At 42.2% G+C, this 19,256-nt stretch overlaps 1 protein-coding gene across 10 annotated transcripts in view; it reads right to left on the reverse strand.

The window, feature by feature from the left end:
• DENND5B (DENN domain containing 5B) overlaps positions 1 to 19,256 on the reverse strand; it is a 175,019-nt gene that overhangs the window by 86,961 nt on the left and 68,802 nt on the right. For 6 of the 10 annotated variants that reach the window (XM_036889193.2, XM_036889195.2, XM_036889196.2 and 3 more), the window contains exon 2: positions 1,462 to 1,527. The exons of 2 other annotated variants lie outside the window; for them this stretch is intronic. In XM_036889193.2, coding sequence (XP_036745088.2) covers positions 1,462 to 1,527 — 66 coding nt within the window. Of the gene's footprint in view, positions 1 to 424; positions 692 to 1,461; positions 1,528 to 19,256 lie in introns of those variants that run through there. 2 more of the 10 variants (XM_036889197.2, XM_036889201.2) reach the window with 2 other exon arrangements.

The raw sequence follows: 19,256 nt of genomic DNA on the forward strand, positions 1-19,256 counted from the left end.
GTCAATCGCAGTATGTGAAACTGCCCAGTCAATGTCTGAAGAGCCAGAGCTCGGGACGGCTCACTGCAGGAAGGGTAATTGATATATTTAAGTAGGTACTAAGTTCTCAGGCAAACACTGAGAATTTTTAGATTATTCACTTCCTCATTAAAAAAAAACACGGTTAGTTTTCACTTTAAGTCAGAGAAAAAAAAAAACTGAACAAAAATTCCCTTCTCGTTCTAAAGGTCCATGCTGCTGACCCTGTTACATTGACAGAACAGGATATCCTCAGACAAAACACAGCTATCAAGAAACTCCTCCACCCGCCTCAAGTATCAGAAATGCTTATTTTTATCATCCACGAATGTAAATAAAATATAAAAAACAGCAGGGGCAGAAGAAACAGCATGTAATGCAGAATGTAATTCCTTGCGACACTTACCTTTCAATGAATTCCTGCCTGAGTTTGGCTAAAATGGTAACATTACCTTCATTCATATATCAGGTTATTAGTGGGACAGGAGATAAATCAGGGAAGTCATGACAGTGCCATTTTCAGTGTAATCTGTTGACTAAGGAACACCACACCCTCCTGAGGTGCGATGAACCAACCATTAGAGCGGGCAGGAAAACCACCTCCAGAGAAAGAAACCCACAAACACAAGAGACGAAAAAATCCATGAAACAGAAACACGTATCTAACGAGCAAAAAGCAGAACCACCACCACCACCACCTCCTGTTAGGCTGTCAGAAAGGGGGGCAACAGGAAAGGTCACTGCTCTATACACAGCTAGCTGTCTTGGCAAATATTATTCTGAAGGAAGTGAGCGGAACAACCAGCCACGTAGAAGTACTGGTAACACTGTTAAGGATTTAGATATGACGGGGAGTAGCTATTACTCCTAGTAACAGCCAAAGAAAAAATTTTGGAGATGGGAGATGAAGAGCAATCTATCTACTCTTCTCCTTTCGAACCCATGTTTTATAAACTTTCAACTTAGAATTTATTGCTTGGACTTGGCAGGGGAAATTTGAATTCTCACTAAAATTTGAATTCTCAAGAAATGAAATTATACAGAAGCATTCTTTACTTAACTTAAAATCCACCTTTAAAACACATTACCCGGAATGAACAAGGAAAATCTGTGCAAATATTAATATCCCTGCTGCACAGAAGTCTACATAGACTTAATTTCAAGAAATATTGCCAAGTACTCCTTCTAAATTACACTGCAAATAAGCCTTTCCTCCTAAGAAAAGAGGATATATCTGCCAAGAGAGCTTAAAGACAAGTAAATAATTTTTTCCAGGCTTTAAGCAAATGAGGTCTTTATAAGAATTAACATGTAGATGAGAGAACAGAAACACAAAATAATACCTATTTTTTGCCCAAACAAAACAAACAATTATGATGGGCTTGGGGTGAATCACAACAATGATTTCTAACACCTCAACTTTATTTTTATTTGTATTTTTACCTGAAGTCGTATTTGCGGCACCCTGGCTCCTGCCACGACGATCTGCTTCTAGCCATTGGTACAAAACTACACAATGTAACAGAAACAAAGCTTTATGAACACAGAAACACAGAAAAGCAAAAATGACTTTGAAGAACAGAAAAAGAATAAAAATGTAAACAAAAATAATTAAATGTGAGACACTACTATCAATGGAATGTAGCTTAACACCAATAGCATGTAGCTTACAGGCTGTTAGTCATCAGAAAGCAGAGAAAGTAATATTAAATAAAATGCTATTTAAACATCTGTAGCAGTTATTCATACGGGAAAAAGCACATACATTCTTCTCTTCATGCTAACTGGAAAGGAAATAGCAGGAGAAAGCTAATGTTTTCTACAGTAAGATACAATAAAGTATGATAGACTGTGACCAATCTGAGAAATCGCATCCCCACCTCTGCACACTGGTCAGAGGCCAAACGTCCCAAAGCTGAGCACAGCAAAGGCTGACAAGTGTGCCAAGTGCAGGACTCTCACTAACTGCTGGCAGGCACGCAGAAGGGCACAACCACTTTGGAAGACGGTTTGGTAGTTTCCTACAAGGCTAACCACAGTCTTACCATGTGATCCCATAACCCTGGTCTCATCAAGAGAAAACAGATTCCAAGAGGAGCAACCTGCAGTATACCTGCTGAACGCTGCCAGGACTACCGAGGTCATCAAAAACAAATGGTCTGAGAAGCCGTCACAGCCCCTGGAAGCCTAAGGAAACTGGTAACAGAACGCATTTGGATGGGATCCCCTGACAGGAAAAGGACATTAAGCAAACACTAAAGAAATCTGAATAGGGTGTAGGCTTTAGTTCACAGTAATGGATCAGTACATTTATTGTAACAAATGCATCACACCACTGGAAGATGGTAGCGACAGGGACAATTCTGTATGGGGGTGGGAGAGGGTGGGGTGTATGGGAACTCTGTATTATCTTCTGAATTCTTCTGTAATTCTAAAACTGTCCTATAAATCCAGTCTGTTTTAAAAATTACATTCCAAATATGTAAGGTGGGGACAAAAGCATATATTACATCCAATCCTATAAGGAAACTGCCTTTTTTGGAAATCACTCTAGGCAAACCCAAGTTGAAGTCTGCTCTGCACTGAAATTCCACTTGATGAACTGTTTTCTTACTAACGAAGAAGTGTCAACTCATGGAGGAAAGTTTACTACAGTGAGGACACAGGCTATAAATAAATTCACACTAGACCTCTTAACAGCTTTGAAGAGTGTTAGCACTTCTGGTTGGGTTGCCTATATGTCTTCAACTTCTAGACATGCAGAGTCAGAGAATGATCATGTAGGATCCTAATGGCCAGGAAACCTCCCTCTCCATACCTTAAGTGTTTGAATGATCCCAGGACAATCACAAAGGCTAAATTTCCACTCTGGGGGCTATTTACCCATAGACATTGTGAGAATTCCATGTCCCAATCAAGGTTTGCAGAAACTTTGTGTACCCACCCCAGCAAAACAACAAAAGAGGGGGCTGGGAAAGGTGCCTAGGGAACTCCTGAACGGATGCAATACAAGAACTTACTGATTATATAAAAGGCTCAATGAGGACAGCCTGAAATCATGAAAGCAGCTATTTGGATCTTTCCAGACAGCCAGAATGATAACCTGCCATTCATCATCAGGGGCAGGTGGCCCCAAACAGACCTTTGAACAGCCCCCCGACACTCACCCATGTGCAGGGTGACCCAGTGGGCACACAAGTGAGATACTCACACTTCTGGAAGGCACACAACTGTTGCAGTGTTTCCTTTCAATTGGCACTGCGAGTAGGGACACCCCATCCCCAGCTCCAAGCCCGTCTGGAGCTCCACAGCCTGTGAACAGAGCTGCTAAGAGAAGGATCCGTGAGACTGGCGACGCTGCAGGCTGTTGTCGGCCTGCGCAGCCCTGTTCTATAGGCCTTCCTTTCCCTGTCTCTGAGCCTTCCCCCTCCTGGGGGCCCAGTGAGTTCCCTCCCTCATTACCCACTTCTGACCAGGCTATTTCTCCACAAAACAAGGTCAAGTCTCACAGTATTTCCCTATCCTTCTGCCCCCAAAGGATACCACAGAAGCAGGGGTATTTTAAAGAAAGTTTGCTGCTATGAACAATGAAAACAGATGGCAAGTTAAAAGGCAATCTCTTCTGCCCTGTCCCTTTTTAATTTTGTTCCCTTTCTCTCTAAAAGGAAAATTTAAAACACACACACACAGAGTAATAAAGGGTGGGCATTACATTCAGAGTCAAATCTTCCCCCATGTTTTGATGGAGGTGAGAGGAGGGAACGGAGAAGTCTGCACACTGCCTGTGAGACCCAGGCCGAGGCAAAGGGCTGTGGAGGAAGGGGGCTCTGAGGTGACGGGTCCCCAGCTGTGTGTCTCCAAAGACCCCTTCTGAACGGACATGAGCTGGAGCTGGGGACGGGACACAGGGCGGCAGAGCGTCCTACAAGAGAGACTGACTAGGGAAAGAGACATGGGGGTGGGGACCCTACAGGTGGTGACTAAAACGGAGGGGCGCCATCAGTGTCTCCACCTCACCGTGAGCTGTCCTCCTCCAAGCAGACCCCTAGAAGGCCGCATATTCATTATTCATTCTGATGATTCCACCACTATCTGAATCATCTCTGAGCAGGTCCCATTTAAGTAGGGACCTGACGAAGTGTCAATAATCATCAGTTAACACAGAGTGCTTACTGTGGGGCAGGTGCTCTTCTAGGTGCTCTACATACATTAAGTCATTTCATCACCATCACTCTATGAGGGAGGGCCCAGTGTTATCACTTTACAGATGTAGAAACTGAGGCACACACAGGTGGACGAAATAACGTGTCCACGGTCAGACAGCTAGGAAATCCCAACTTAAGCAGTCTGGCTGCAGTCTGTGCTCTGAATTTTACATATGAGGTCACCTCGGGGAAGAATGCCTCAGGCAGGGAAACAGCGAGTGCAGAATCCCCAGGCATCAGGGAGCCGCTCTTGGCTGAGATGCAGCAAGGAGGTGGCCCTTGGGGTACCTGGGTGAGGTGCAAGGAGATGAGCTCAGAGGTGACCAGCAGCCAGCTAGGACAGGGCCGTGATGGTGACGCATCCCCGTTTATGCTAAGTACTGTGGGAAGCAAGTGGAATGTTTTAAACAGAAAAGTGATAAGATTCTAAATATTTTGATGGCATAAAGCTGCGATCTGCCTGTATATCAGATGTCAAAGAAGCAGTCAAGAAGGGTATGATACCATAGTTTTGGCCTGACCACCTGCATGAATGGTGTAGCTATTTAGTGAAACGGGGAACAATGGAGAAGATTTAATAGGGGTTGTGGTGGGCGCTGGAATAAAGGACTGGGTTTTGGATATGTTAATGCCTATTAGATATGCAAGTGAAATTTCTGAGTAAATTTCTTTAGATAGATGAATAAACTTCAGGGGAAAATTCAGGGTTCAGTATCAAATAGTTGGCATTTAACATCAGCAGGCTGGAGACGATCACCCCGGAAATGAATGCGGACGAAGAGAGGCCAGCGAGCCGGGTGGGGGCCCCAGGAGACTCCCGGAAACGCCAGGAAGAGGATGCGGAGCCGGCAAAATGTAAAGGAGAAAAAGCAGCCAGTGAAGTGAGAGGAACCAGGAGCGCGGGCAGCACGCAGCCGAGACAGCGCTGGAAAGGAGGGAGCCGAGGGCAGGCACACAAGGAGGGGACCCCCACAGTCCCGCGGAGGGCGGGGCGGGGGGCTGTCTGCAGTAGTTCCAAGAAAGAATGCAAAGAACGGCAGTAGAGGCAGGGTATTAATGACTCTCCTGAAGACTTTGCTGGAAGGGTGAGAAATGGATCAACATTGGGGAACCTGGGGTTTTGAGGGAAGGGTTTCTGTTCTGTTTTTAGAGAGAGGAGATTTTAACTCATCCCGGTAACATTTCAGCGCGCCCACACTGCGCCAGGCACAGTGCCTGATGCTCCGGATGTGGTCGGTGCGGGACCGTCCTGGGCGGCTCTGCCCCCTCCTCCTTTGCCTTCCCGGTGCCCCCCGAGCGCCCCCTTGGCCCGCTCTGCACTGCAGCACTGCGGACACGGGTTGTGCTCCTCAGGTTCCACCCTTCCCAGCCCCCGGGCACACTCCCTGTCAGCCTTTTACACGACCCTCAGCCTGCTGAGAACTGCGTTCTCTCCGCCGTTTCTTTTCTCCCTCCGGCACCCCTGGAAATGGTCCCCAACCTCCTCGCTTGGATAAGCCAGGCCACGTATCTCAGCGCAAGTGTACAGTCATCACTTGCTCCCATGTGACAGACGACAGGTGCTCAGAGGCACCCACGGTCTCTTCCCCTTCCCAGAGTCCTTGCATCTGGATGGGGACCAGTTCCTGACAATAAAAAGTAAGCAGAAGAAATGTGTGTCACCTCCAGGTCGAGGTACACAATCTCTTTCCTCCGCCATCCGTCAGCTAAATGCCAAGGGCGTGTGCGGCCTTTAAGATGGGAAGGTCATACGTTGGAAGAATCCCGGGTGACCGAGTGTCTCTGCAAAGTAGAGCCCCTCCCACCATGGCCTACATTAGACTAAACAACAAACGAGAAATAAACCTGTTAGAAGTCTCAAGCCACTGGGAGTCTGGGGCCGCCGCTTCAGCAGTGAGCTATTCATGCGTTTCTGGATTAGAAGGGGTTTAGCTTGGACCTCTGGCTCTGATACCAGTCCGACTGTATTGTGCCTTCTATTCCTTAGTGACTCTACATTGCCTGATACTGTGTTCAAATACATAATGAGTGTATTTCTTCAACTATGGGACAGGATTTGCCCATTTTTCACGGAAGCTCCTACCTTTCATAGAAGAAGCCATATACCCACTACTAAGCTACTCATCAAGACCATATACACTTGAAGCCAATTAATATTGCATATAAACTATACTTCAATTAAAAAATATATCAAATACCAAATAAATAAATAAATAAAAAGACCACAGGTTTTAAAACCATGCGGGGCCTGTCACCTTTTCTAAATAAACCTCTGAATCCAGTTAGAGATCTTGCAGCTCTAAGTTCCTGGTCAGAAAGAGAATCAAGCAAAAGAATCTGGAGGGATCTATGAAAATTCAGACACTATTAAAGAATATTTATCAACAGAGAAGCCTGAATCCTGGTATCTTAAAAGTTTGTTTTGATGACAGTCAATAAAAGTACACCAACATCAATCCAGTGAGTTTTGAATTTCTAAGAGATTCATAATATATTTCCTTCTCAAAATTAAACAGCAATGCTGTATTTAGCTAATACTGAATTTACTTAAGTGTATTTACTGGAGTACATAACGCAGTTGTTCTGTTTCAACCCTAACTGGAGGTACTGAAATTTAATTCTGTCGCTAACTACCTGGAGTTATCGCAGACATCGCCCGTTAAAGGTGGACGGTCCCCAGACATCCACCTGTTATAGGCCCTGACTTCAGAGGTCTCCAGCCCACCGGTGATTTTGACAGACTGGCTATACATTTGGGGGTTCCTACGACCTCCTCAGGTGTGATAATTCACTAAAACTCACAGAATCCAGGAAAGCACTATACTTAGGATTACGGTTTTAATACAAGGGAAACAAATCAGAGGGACGGGACAAATGAAGGGTGAGAGATACATAGGGTGAAATCTGGGAGGGGAGCGGAGCTGACATGTTCTTTCTTCATGGAATCAGGGCATGTCACTCCCACCACTATATATACACAGCAATGTGTTCATCACCTAAGACGCTTCACTAAGCCACACTATCTATTTTTACTGTTTCATTTTAAGCTTCACTACACAGGCATGACTGAGTGTATCTCCAACCCCCTCCGCCTCCTCACAGACCAGATTGCTTCCAAGTTCTTCTGGTGACCAGCCCCTATCCCCAAGCCATCCAGTGGTCCATTATTAGTTATCTCCTTAGGACAGTACTACAATTACTCAGAAAATTCCCAGGGTTCTAGAGTTCTGTGCCAGGAACCAGGGACAAAGACCAGATAAGCTGTCATTACGCACTGTGCGTTCTACCACCAAGCACGGAAGACAACAGACTGTTTACTTGCAAAACCATCCTTAATAATGAATTCAGGGTCTACAGTCTGCCGATAATGAGGAATAAACAAAACACTTCACTATTAACCCATGTCTGTCATACTACCCCTTTCCAAAATATGAAACTAGAATAAAACTTTCAAAAGTCATTGACACATTGTAACTGACATCACGCAACTCTCAAAGAGGAAAGGGTCCATAATTTGTAGGTTAATAATCAAGTAAATACCATGTGATCACCAGTGCTTAGTAAATAACTTTTATTATCCTCAAGAATATACAAGCCATTTTCAAATAATTATAGCCAAGAAAACAAGGTTCTAACTCTAGTTAGATCCTGGATTCTAGCAAGCTAGGAAAAATCATAATTTCTTCGAGCAAAGGTTTCTCAAAAATATAAAATATAGATTGTTTGATTACTGTAACACCACATATTAGTAGCACTACATATCTTCTGTGAAAATCATTTATGCAATTTCTGGGAAAGTATATTAATGTCATTACTGATGTTGGATTTAGCATACAATATAAAACAAATCTTCCCCTATTGCTAAAGAACTTACTCTCTGTTAAAAAGATATGAAGAGAGCCACCCCTTCCTTCAGGAACAACAAAAAAAATCACCTACTATTAAAATATTTACAGCTAACAAGTAACACTACAGTGCTGGAGTTCAAAGATGATTCTAACTGAATTTTTCTGCCACATGACTCAAAGAAACAGCTATTTGCTCAGAGCTAAAGTAGACCTTTTCCTCCATTTCCATTCATCATTTTTTGCTGCCAATATGTTCCTCCACAAAAAATTGCATAAGCAGTCAGAAAAACAAGTACCTCAGTTCAGCTAACATGGGGGCAAGGACTGACATACAAGAGTACCACTTTCTTCCTCTCTTTAAAAAAAAAATTCCTGTATAAGAAACCAACAAAGTTCTCTAAAGGAAATATATAAATTACAAATGCTCTGGCCTCATGGTCTATGAGGTTATTCTAACAGGAGCAAAATGTTCTAGAATGGCTCTGGTGATGTGGTTTTTACTAAGCAAAAGCAGAAGGTCTCTGCACCAGTGTTCACTTCTCTCCAAAGGTGCTCAAGGCCCTCCTCTCGCAGGTGAGTGTCAGCTAGAACAGCCAGACTTTCAAGTGAACTGAACAGGTTTGAAAATGGTACTGAGATCCAGCACAGATGAGTGAAATCATGGACCATGTATCTTAGGAGGAGGATAAAGTGGCCTCTAAGAATACCAAGACCCTCCCAGCTCTACAAGAAACTGGGGTGCCTGAAGCCACTGTCTACCGCATCAAAAAGAGCATGAAAAAAGCCAAGTCACCACCCGTGTGGGGGAAAAGACTACTTTAACCACTTTCTTAAGTTTTCAGAATTAACATAAAACAACAAAGAAAAGTAAAAATGGGAGGGGGTTAGAATTTTCCTTTTCTCTATAGGGAAAAAAAAAGTCTGCCTTGCTCTCCATCAGAAAAACATGGAAGAAAACCCTCAAGATGATCTCAAGCTGTTTCAATTCACAATTCCAACTACCCACAGCGATCTCCCTGGGCTGCTAGTTTCCAGCCCTGACTTAGACACTTAAAAAGTGAACTCATCTTCTCCCATGAAGCCTTTCCTGTTAACAGGGCCATAATTCATGCGGCTACAGAGTATTACTACCTGCTTCTTCGTCCCTGAAGTGGGGTTAACACTAAAAATAATTCTACCAAAAAGGAACATATTCACTATTTTTGCTCTAGCACTCAGAGTTAGCCAGGATATTTGACTGACTGGGAGTCATTCTAGATTTCTCCTTCCCTCATCTGGATCTCTCTCCTTTCCATTCATATTAAAATCATCACTAAATTTTGCAAGTTATACCACCTTACTATCCCTCCAAATCAGCCCTTCCATTTTCTCTGCCACTCTTCCTAATTCTGAGCCTTAAGCCAGGCTCAGAGTATTGCTCCCGCTTCCTACTAGTCTCCCTGCTGTACACTGTACACTGTCCTCTCCTACTTCTTATCTCATTCATTCCCTTTTCCTCAACTCAGCGTGTTTACGGAGCTCTATGAGCCAAAGCACTATTCTAGGCTCTTGGGATATAACAGGACAAGATTATTGTTTTCCAAAGATAGCCACAATATCTCCTGTCAGATTCCATCAGGACGTGGAGTCCCTGTCCCTTGTCCCCTGTCCTTAAACCTGGAAGGGCCTTGTGACTGCCTCAAATGAAAGAGTACAGAACAAATGAGGCCATGGCCTCCAAGGCTAAGTGGTAAGTAAAAAGCCAGGCATTGCCACCTTGTTCTCTTGGGACACACGCCCTTAGGGTGTAGCCACAGTGCTGGCACAAAGTCCAAGCAGCTCTGGAGCCTCCTTGCGGAGAGAGCCCAGGGCCCAGCCAGAGCGGGCAACAGGAGGCCAGCCGGGAGTGAGCCCCTGAAAGTGGGTTCTCTGGCCCCCCCACCAAGCCACTCAGCTGATGCCACATGAAGCAGAGACAAGCTGGCCCCAGCATGCTCTGCCCAGACTGCAGACATGTGAGTAAAATAAATGGCTGATATTTTAAGCTGGTGGTTTGTTATGCAACAATAAATAACTGGAGCAAACTGAACCAAAAGCTTTTTGCCCTCACGAAGCTTACATTCTAGGAGGGGAAAAATACACATAAATATAAATCACGGAGTATGTTGGAAGATGGAAAGTGCAATGGGAATTTTAAAAATAAGAGTAGGGCGAGGAGGGCCAGCAGCACAGAGCACAGGACGCCACATTCGGTAAGGAGGTCAGGGAGGGTCTCAGCGAGAAGGTAATGTGAGTGGAGGCTTGATGGAGATAAGAAAATAACCTTATCTCCTTAGGAAAATCAAAGCAAATAAGATACCGCTGTTGTAAATTCAGTCCCCTGTCCTCAGCGTCCAGACTCCTTAGACGGCACTCGAGGACCACTGTCACTTAGCCTACATTGCCAGCTCGTTTCTGAGGCTCCCCGTCTCCCTCCAGCCAGGCCAGATGGCTTCTAGCTCCCTCTGAAGTACCCGGCCCCGTGGGTCTTTGCAAGTCTCTTGTATCTGGAATGTCTTCCCCCTGTGTTAGTTTTCTATTGCACCCTTAACAAATGACAACGAACTTGGCGACTGGGAAACCCCGCCCGCATGCACTGGGCCGCAGTCTGTGGGCCTGCAGGCCAGCCCCTCCGCGGGGTCTCCCTGCCGTCGGGCGGCATCCCGTTCTGGGGGCTCTGGGGGCCCTGCCAAATGCAGTGCCCTGCGGTTGTGGGGCCGGGCCCCTTGCTGGCTGTCAGCTGGGCCGCCCTTAGCACCGAAGGCCTCTCTCTGGCCCCTGCTGGGGGCCCCTACACCGCAGCAGCAGCGACGAAGGGCCCAACGAACCCTTCTCGGACTTGGAACCCTCTGAGCGCCTTTTCCTGAATCTGAGTTTCTGGTTTTAAGGCCTCGTGTGATCATGTTGGGCTCTCCTACAAAATCCGAGCTACTCGATTTCCCGGTCAGCTCATGAACACCCTTAATTACGTCTGTCAAGCTCCTTCGCAGCAGTGCCTGGGCTGGTGTTTGACTGAGGAGCCAGGGGACAGGCATCCCAGGTGGCATCGGCAGAGTCCTGCCGGCGTTGGCCTGTTGGGCTTTACGAGTCTACTCGGAAGGGACCTCCACTGGGAAACCTTCCCTGACGTGTACAGGAAGGGTGAGAAGTTTCACCCACAACACATTATAAAATCTATAAATTACAAGAGTATGGTCCAACATTTTTTAAATTCTGTGAGCTTAATTTTTAAATGAACACTGATGTACAAATATAGTACTAAATATGTATTAGTTGATGCGCTGAAATAAAGTTTCCCTTGATGGTAAGGTTCAGGACAAAGCAGTTCTTTTCTTGATTAGCACACAGTGTGGGAATATAATACCTTTTTTTTTTAAAGGAAATAGAACTGTGAAGTCCTTGGAAGCATCCTCATTAATTGCCGTACGTAATTGTTATCCATGCAACACTGTATTAATATTGTTAAATTCTATTTCCTCCGGTAGACTTTTAAATTCTTCAACATATTATTCATCCTTACATACTCAGCAACCTATTTATTTATTTATTTATTTTTATTATTTTTGAGAGGGCATCTCTCATATTTATTGATCAAATGGTTGTTAACAACAATAAAATTCTGCATAGGGGACTCAATGCACAATCATTAATCAACCAAGCCTAATTCTCAACAGTCTCCAATCTTCTGAAGCATAACGAACAAGTTCTTAGATGGTGAACAAATTCTTACATAGTGAATAAGTTCTTACATGGTGAACAGTACAAGGGCAGTCATCACAGAAATTTTTGTTTTGATCACGCATCAAACTATAAACAATCAGGTCAAATATGAATATTTGTTTGATTTTTATACTTGATTTATATGTGAATCCCACATTTCTCTATTATTATTATTATTATTTTTAATAAAATGCTGAAGTGGTAGGTAGATGCAAGATAAAGGCAGAAAACATAGTTTAGTGCTGTAAGAGGGCAAATGTAGATGATCAGGTGTGTGCCTACAGACTAAGTATTAATCCGAGCTAGACAAGGGCAACAAAACATCCACGGATTCAGCAACCTATTTAATACTGTACCTGACACCTAACATATGTTCAATAATGTTCGTTGAATAAATAAATAAATGAATGGAAAGTGTACTCTTTGGTCTGAATTATGTAATCCAGAATTTGTAAACTTCCTTATTTTAAGTACTGGCAGCTGTGAAAATGATTCATTTCAAAACGCTGACTATATGAACTGAAATGTAAATTAAGGAATAAAATTAGCCCACTTTCTTTTCCAATTAGCATGAACTGGTAAATTAAAATCTGATACTACCTTATTTCAAATACAAAAACCTAAGGTATTATCATATCACATGCCATCACTATGTCACATGAACAGGATTTTATTACTCTTTGCTTTCAAAATCTGGATTTCATGGCTATTTTTATACATTCTCATTAACTAAAGCCTGTACTTTATTCAGATTTCCTGGGTTTTTACCTCAGGTCCTTTTTATCCAGGATAAACATTACATTTGGTCATCGTGTCTCCCCAAGCTCCTCCTGGCTGTGGCAATTTCTCAGGCTTTCCTTGTTTTAGATGCTATTGACAGTTTTGAAGAGTATTGGTCAGGTATTCTGTAGCAAGTTCCTCATGGTATTTGATATTTTTCTAATGACTAGACTAGGGTTTTGGGTAAAGTGTCACTCTCATCATATCACCCCAGGGGTTCAGATTATCAGCCTGACTTACCACTTGATGTTCACCTTGACTATCTGGCTGAGATAGTGTCTGTCAGGTTTCCCACTGTAAAGTTCCTCTTTTTCTCCCCTTTTCCATCCTGTGAAATCTTCGGAAAGAAGTCACTATACCCAGCCCTCATTTACGGAGTGGGAAGCTGTGCTCCATCGCCTTGAGGGAAAAGTATCCACATAAATTATCTGGATTTGGAGATTTGTCTCTCTTCTCTCATTTACTAATTTATTTGATCATTTATTTACATGAATATGGACTCATAGGTATTTATTTTATATTTTGGGTCATAAACCAATATACTCTGATTTTGCTGCTCAAATTCTTCCAGCTTTGACCACTGGCAACTCTTCTGGTTGGCTCCTGTGCACCTCTGATATGCCCCGGCTATGTGTTGTTTTTGTTTTTAGCACTTCCTTAATTTCTGGCACTCTAAGATGCTCTAGGCTCATCTTGTGTATTTCCTGCACCATTTCTAGAATCAACCAAAGAGCCCTCCATCTTTTAATTGGAGAATGGTGTGAGAAACCAAGATGTAGGTGCTAGGAGTGCTCATTTCTACTGGGGTGTCATTGCTTCTAGGGCCACTCACAAGTTTACCTATTTTCACTTTTTACCTAAATATTAGAAATAGGGTAAAGTTCAGAATAGCAGTTTATAAATAAATTCCTCAACTTATTTTGTAACAATAGTTTGTGAATTATTTGTTCCTTCTAATAAAAATATTTTCAGTGGTTGTCTCGTATTATGACTCCATCTCTCCTATTCACCCTTCCAACGTAACATCTACATATTCCTTAATTCTCAACCTGGAGGGGCAACTAGAGATAGAGTTTTCAGCATCTTTGTTCAGATCTTTGGAGGAAAGATGCCAAGTATATTTTTATAGGCCTACAAGCTGCTGATTTTATAAGTTTTATACAAATGTAATTGCAAAATAGGTTAAACTCTTGATGCAAATATCCCTACAGTGCCTATATTTGGAAAGATTTCATGAATCTCATCGATCACAGAGAAGACAGAAACTGAGTTTATATTTCTGTGGAATTCTCATATTTCTCAGAATTTTTTATTGTGGATGGTCTGAAATCTTTCAAATACTAAGCAATTTTTGTTTTATTATAAAGGAGGCATTTTAGAGAGAAAATATTTTCCTACTCACTTTTCACTATGTTCTTTCAGCAACACTCAAGTTACTCCTGCAGTTTATTCAGTTCCCCGTTTCTGTGCCTGTACTGTACCTTATTTAATTTCGCATGCATTCTGACTCAAATGGTTCAAAGTATTTTATAGAGTCTTTAGTTTCCACTCTAATATCTTATTTTCTTAAGTCTTTTTTCATTACATTCTACATATCTTCACAGAGAGATTTGTCAATTTGACAAATGTTATGTCATTTTTGGCTGAATTAATAATTTTCACAGAATTCTATACAATCCTTATTATACTTGTTTTCACAATTAGTAACTAAGCAGCATCTCTTTTACACTTTGTACTGTCACTTTGCAAATATAAAATGTATAAAGCAACTGTTTATTCAAAGAATTGTCATGTTTGGTTATTTAGACATCAACTAAATTTTTGAAGCAAGTGGAAATCTGAAAATTATAAGGGATAATGTAAAAACAAAGCAGCTTAATTTTTTTTTCTTACTAGTGCTTTTACTTCTACAGGATAGAGAACCAGACATGAAATTGTTGAGTAGAAAGGCATTTTAAATTGTATGAAATATGGTGAGACTGGTTTCCAAATCTATGATAATTCACATTTCCACCAGCAATATATGACAAGACCTGTATCTTTGCCAGCGATTACTATTATTAGTCTTGTAAATATTTGCCTGGATACTGTGTGTAAATGATATCTCCTTGTTTCATTTTATCTTTCTTTGCTAATCAGTAAGTGTGAGTACTTTCTCATTACGTTTGGTCCCTTGGCGTTGTTACTACAAGATGCTTATTTATGGACACTGCCCATCTTTTTATAGGGTTTTGTATTTCTGAAAGTTCTTTGCTATCAAATTTTTAACTTCTACCTTTTATGCTGAAGATTTTGTTTTCTTTTTTGCCTCTGTTTCTTTTTTTTTTTTAAGGTATCATTGATTCTTATGAAGGTTTCGTGTGAGCAACATTGTGGTTACAACATTCACCCATGTTATCAAGTCACCTCCCAAACCCTATTGCAGTCACTGTCCATCAGCGTAGTTAAGATGCTACAGAGTCACTTGTCTTCTCTGTGCTATACTACCTCCCCCGTGACCCTCCTACATTATGTGTGTTAATCATAATTGCCCTTTAATCCCCTTCTCCCTCCCTCCCCACCCACGCTCCCCACCCCTTTTCCCTTTGGTAACTGCTAGTCCCTTTTTGATGTCTGTGAGTCTGCTGCTGTTTTGTTCTTTCAGTTTTGCTTTGTTCTTATACTCTACAGATGAGTGAAATCATTTGGTACTTGTCTTTCTCTGCCTGGCTTATTTCACTGAGCATAATACACTCCAGCTCCATCCATGTTGTTGCAAATGGCAGGATTTGTTTTCTTCTTACAGCTGAATAATATTCCATTGTGTATATGTACCACATTTTCTTTATCCATTCATCTACAGATGGACACTTAGGTTGCTTTCATATCTTGGCTATTGTAAATAGTGAGCACCTTAATTTTTTTTAAAGATATATACTGAAATATTTCAAATAAAACCACATGCTGTCTGGAAATTTCCTTAAATAATAATATGGGAGGGGTAAAGACAGAAGAAACATGGTTGGTGAGGAGCTGGTCATTTCTGAAGCTGGAAAATGGGTACATGGTGATTCATTGTACTATTCTAACTACTTATGTATGTGCAAAAAATTCTCCACGCAAAATGTCTTTCTAAGTCATTAACCATCAAAAGAAAATAGCTCATTAATAAGCTTACTAAGCAAGGCCTAGCAGAAGGCAAGAAGTAGGTATTCAAATATCTCTGTAAACGATAATGACTAACCCTTTCATCCTGGAAGACAACCATAATACCATTATGACACCTAAAAAAGAATTCCCTAATACCATTCAGCCATTACTCAAATGTCAAATTATCTCATAAATGTCGCAATTTTTTTCAACAGTTTGCATCAGGACCCAAAAAAGTTTATATATTGTGATTTGTTGGTATGTTTTTCAAGTCTCTTTTAGTCTTAGGATTTTCCCTTTTCCCTCCACGTCTCCTTTTCCCCCCTTGGGATTTCCTTGTTAAAGAATGTGAGTTTCCCAGTTTGGATTTTGTTGCCTGCATCCTCATACTACGGCTTAACCTGTTCCTGCCTTCTAACTGGTAATCTAGAGCTACATTAAGTAGAGTAGTCACTAACATGGCTATTTAATTGAATGTAAAATTTAGTTCAACTACGTAAGACACACCTCTAACAGCCATCATATTGGAAATGTTCTATTCTCTGCTGTCCATCATCACAAAAAGTTCTAATGGGTAACACTCATCTGGAGGCTTCGTCAGATTCATGTTTAATTTTTTTGATAAGACTACTTCATAGGTGTAGCTGTGTACTTTGTCAGAAGGCACACAGTGTCTAGCATTCTAGTTCATTACCCAGGGGTTCATTCTGCATAGGAAGGCAGGATCAATGTTTAATTCTTTTCCTGTATGTCAATGACTTTATAATTTAAATATCTAAAGACCATTTTCAGATCTCACGTGACTTGGCCTTTCTACAGCATGTGGCCCTTGAATCTCCTTGCTCCCTTGTGTTTGCAACACCAATTTCTCTACATCCTTTTATCTTAATGATCAATGCAAGAGTTTCTCTGCTGTAAGGTTCACCTTATTCCTCCGCTGCACAGATGCATTCTGAGATGGTGATCCAGGTGGGTCCACAGAGTACGGCCATTCCCTTGTGGATAAAGGATGCTGTCTCTCTGGGAGGAGATGGACATTGCCATTGCTAATCTTCCTGGGAAAATATGTCTTATGACATGGAAAGGAAACATGAAAGATAAACTAAGACTGATATAAGAAGGAACTCTTCCTTTTCTCTAGACCTCAATTCCTTGAGCCTAGACTACAAGCAATGCAGACATACTTAACAACTGTCCCCATTTATGGGGGGGAAAATCCTGCCATGCGGAGACAGATTCTGGTTTCAGTGAGGAGGCAGCCCTCTGCCTGGGAAAGAACACAGCTCCGTGAAGGGCCCCAGAGGCCGACTGAGTCTGTGAGCAATGAAAGCAGCCACACAGATATTTTCCTCCACTGGTGATGTCACTTTCCATTTATGATGTCCTTCTGATAGCTCTGAGTTATTTTGTGAAGTCTCACTGTTCTCAGCTGTAAAGAACAGGAGAGGACAGGGGAGGACAGGAGAGGCCAGCACAGGGGTGGCAGCAATGACTGGTGGGATCCCCGCCTGGAAGGCGCATCCTGGTGACACGACTTGGGGTGGGAAAGTTCGCCGCCCACATTGGAACTGGTGTTCTTTCTTCTCTACCAACTCTTACGGGCTGGCCGGCTATTAAGGGAGCTCGCTGTCCGTTGCCGCCGTGGATTTCTCTTCTTCTACTAGTCCCTACAAATCTGTGCTCCAGTGGGTTCCACCTTTGCTCATGTTTTGTACACTCACTCTGCCGGCTCGCACCACCTCTCAGTGACGTCCACATAGCATCTCTAGCCTGATCCCTCAACTCTCCAGGTCAACATTCCCCAGGGCCGTTGGGAAATTTTTACAAGCTGTCAAAACTCAAAGTAAACTGTCTCCCAGACTGCCTCTTCTTCTTCTACTCCTTGTGTTAGTTAATGATACCAAGACTCACCCAAGTCAAAACTTGGGATCAACTCTTCTGTCTCTTGAAGAAGGCTGAGAAAAATAAAACAGAATGAAAGAAATTGCTTCTAGTATATAAAGTGTTTTCCGAAATAAAAACGGTTCGATATTCTCATAATGTGGAGAATGAATCTTAGTTCTTCTGTTTCTGGAGCACAAATACAGAATGATTAGGCCATTTGTGACCATTTAGTCTTTCTATGTGCTCCAGAAAGGAAAATGGCAATCATGAATGAGCTTATGCTATCAAAATAGTAAATACTATAAACACTATTTCCAACATCCTCTTCCAAATTGTCAGGAAAAGTAAGTAAGACAGCCAGCGTGCCTAACCGCGTCCTCGCCTTGCAGGGTCAGTCTCCATTTGTCTGCATCAATTTTTCATTAGAAGAAAACCACTAAAACTCTTGAGTAACATCCATCTATTATTAGGTACTGATCTGCAGTTGGAAGAAATGCCCAATAGTTACTAATATAAGACAACAGAAGTGGTATTGCCAACAAATATTGAAAAAGCCAGAAGAAAAATACTTGTGTGTGCACGTATGTCCGAACAGTAGGTAACCCAAGAAACGATGATCCACAACACATCACGAGAACCTGAGGCCCACAGTTCACAACAGGACACACTTGGTGATGCACACTCCCCGGGTTCTGGCAGACGTGCAATGGCAGGCATCCCCGCTACAGTATGGTACAGAGCAGATTCCCTGCTATAAACATCCTCTGGGCTCTGCCTCTTCTTCCCTCTTTCCCCACTAACCCCTGCAACCACTCATCTTTTTGCTGTTTCCATACTTGAGCCTTTCCATAAAGCCACACTGCTGGAATCACACTGTGTGTGTCTGTGGCCTTTCAGGTTGGCTTCTTCCACTCATTTCACCTTAAATACGCAATTTACTTCTCCTCCACGTCTTTTCATGGATTGGTAGCTCACTTCTCTTTAGCACCTAATAACATTCCACTATATGGATGCACCACAGTTTATTTATCCATTCACCTACTGAAGGACATCTCAGTTGCTTCCAAATTTTGGCAATTATGATTAAAGCTGGTATAAGCATCCATGTGTAGACTTTTGCATGGATATAAATTTTCAACCCCTTTGCATAGATATGAAAGAATGTGACTGCTGGATTGTATGGGAAAGTATGTTTAGTTTTGCAAGAAAGTCACTGTCTTCCAAAGTGGCTGCACCATTTTGCATTTCGACCGGTGATGAATTAGAATTGCTGAACATTTACTAGTTCAGTTAGGTGTTATATTTATGTTGTCACCCTTGACAACAGTGGCTCTGCCATAAGTACAGCTGCTTTTTGGGTAATCTAACAAATGACTATATTGATTCTAAAGGGTTATATGTAACAGTTACATATGTTAACTAGACAAAATTATACATTGCCTACAGAAAACAATATTCCCTCTACTTAAAAATAAACCAATGAGCTCTAACCATGAATCTTAAATTATTTTGGAGTCTGTGAGTAACCACGGATATGGCCATCTCGGGAATGACATTTCTACTTCCCACTTTTACATAGGCGGCAATAAAAATGGTCTAATCTACAGGATACACAATGAGTTCTCTTAGTCAAGAATCACAAATTCCTGGACTC

This window comes from Manis pentadactyla, chromosome 14 (assembly GCF_030020395.1).
Source record: "Manis pentadactyla isolate mManPen7 chromosome 14, mManPen7.hap1, whole genome shotgun sequence".
Taxonomy (NCBI): domain Eukaryota; kingdom Metazoa; phylum Chordata; class Mammalia; order Pholidota; family Manidae; genus Manis; species Manis pentadactyla.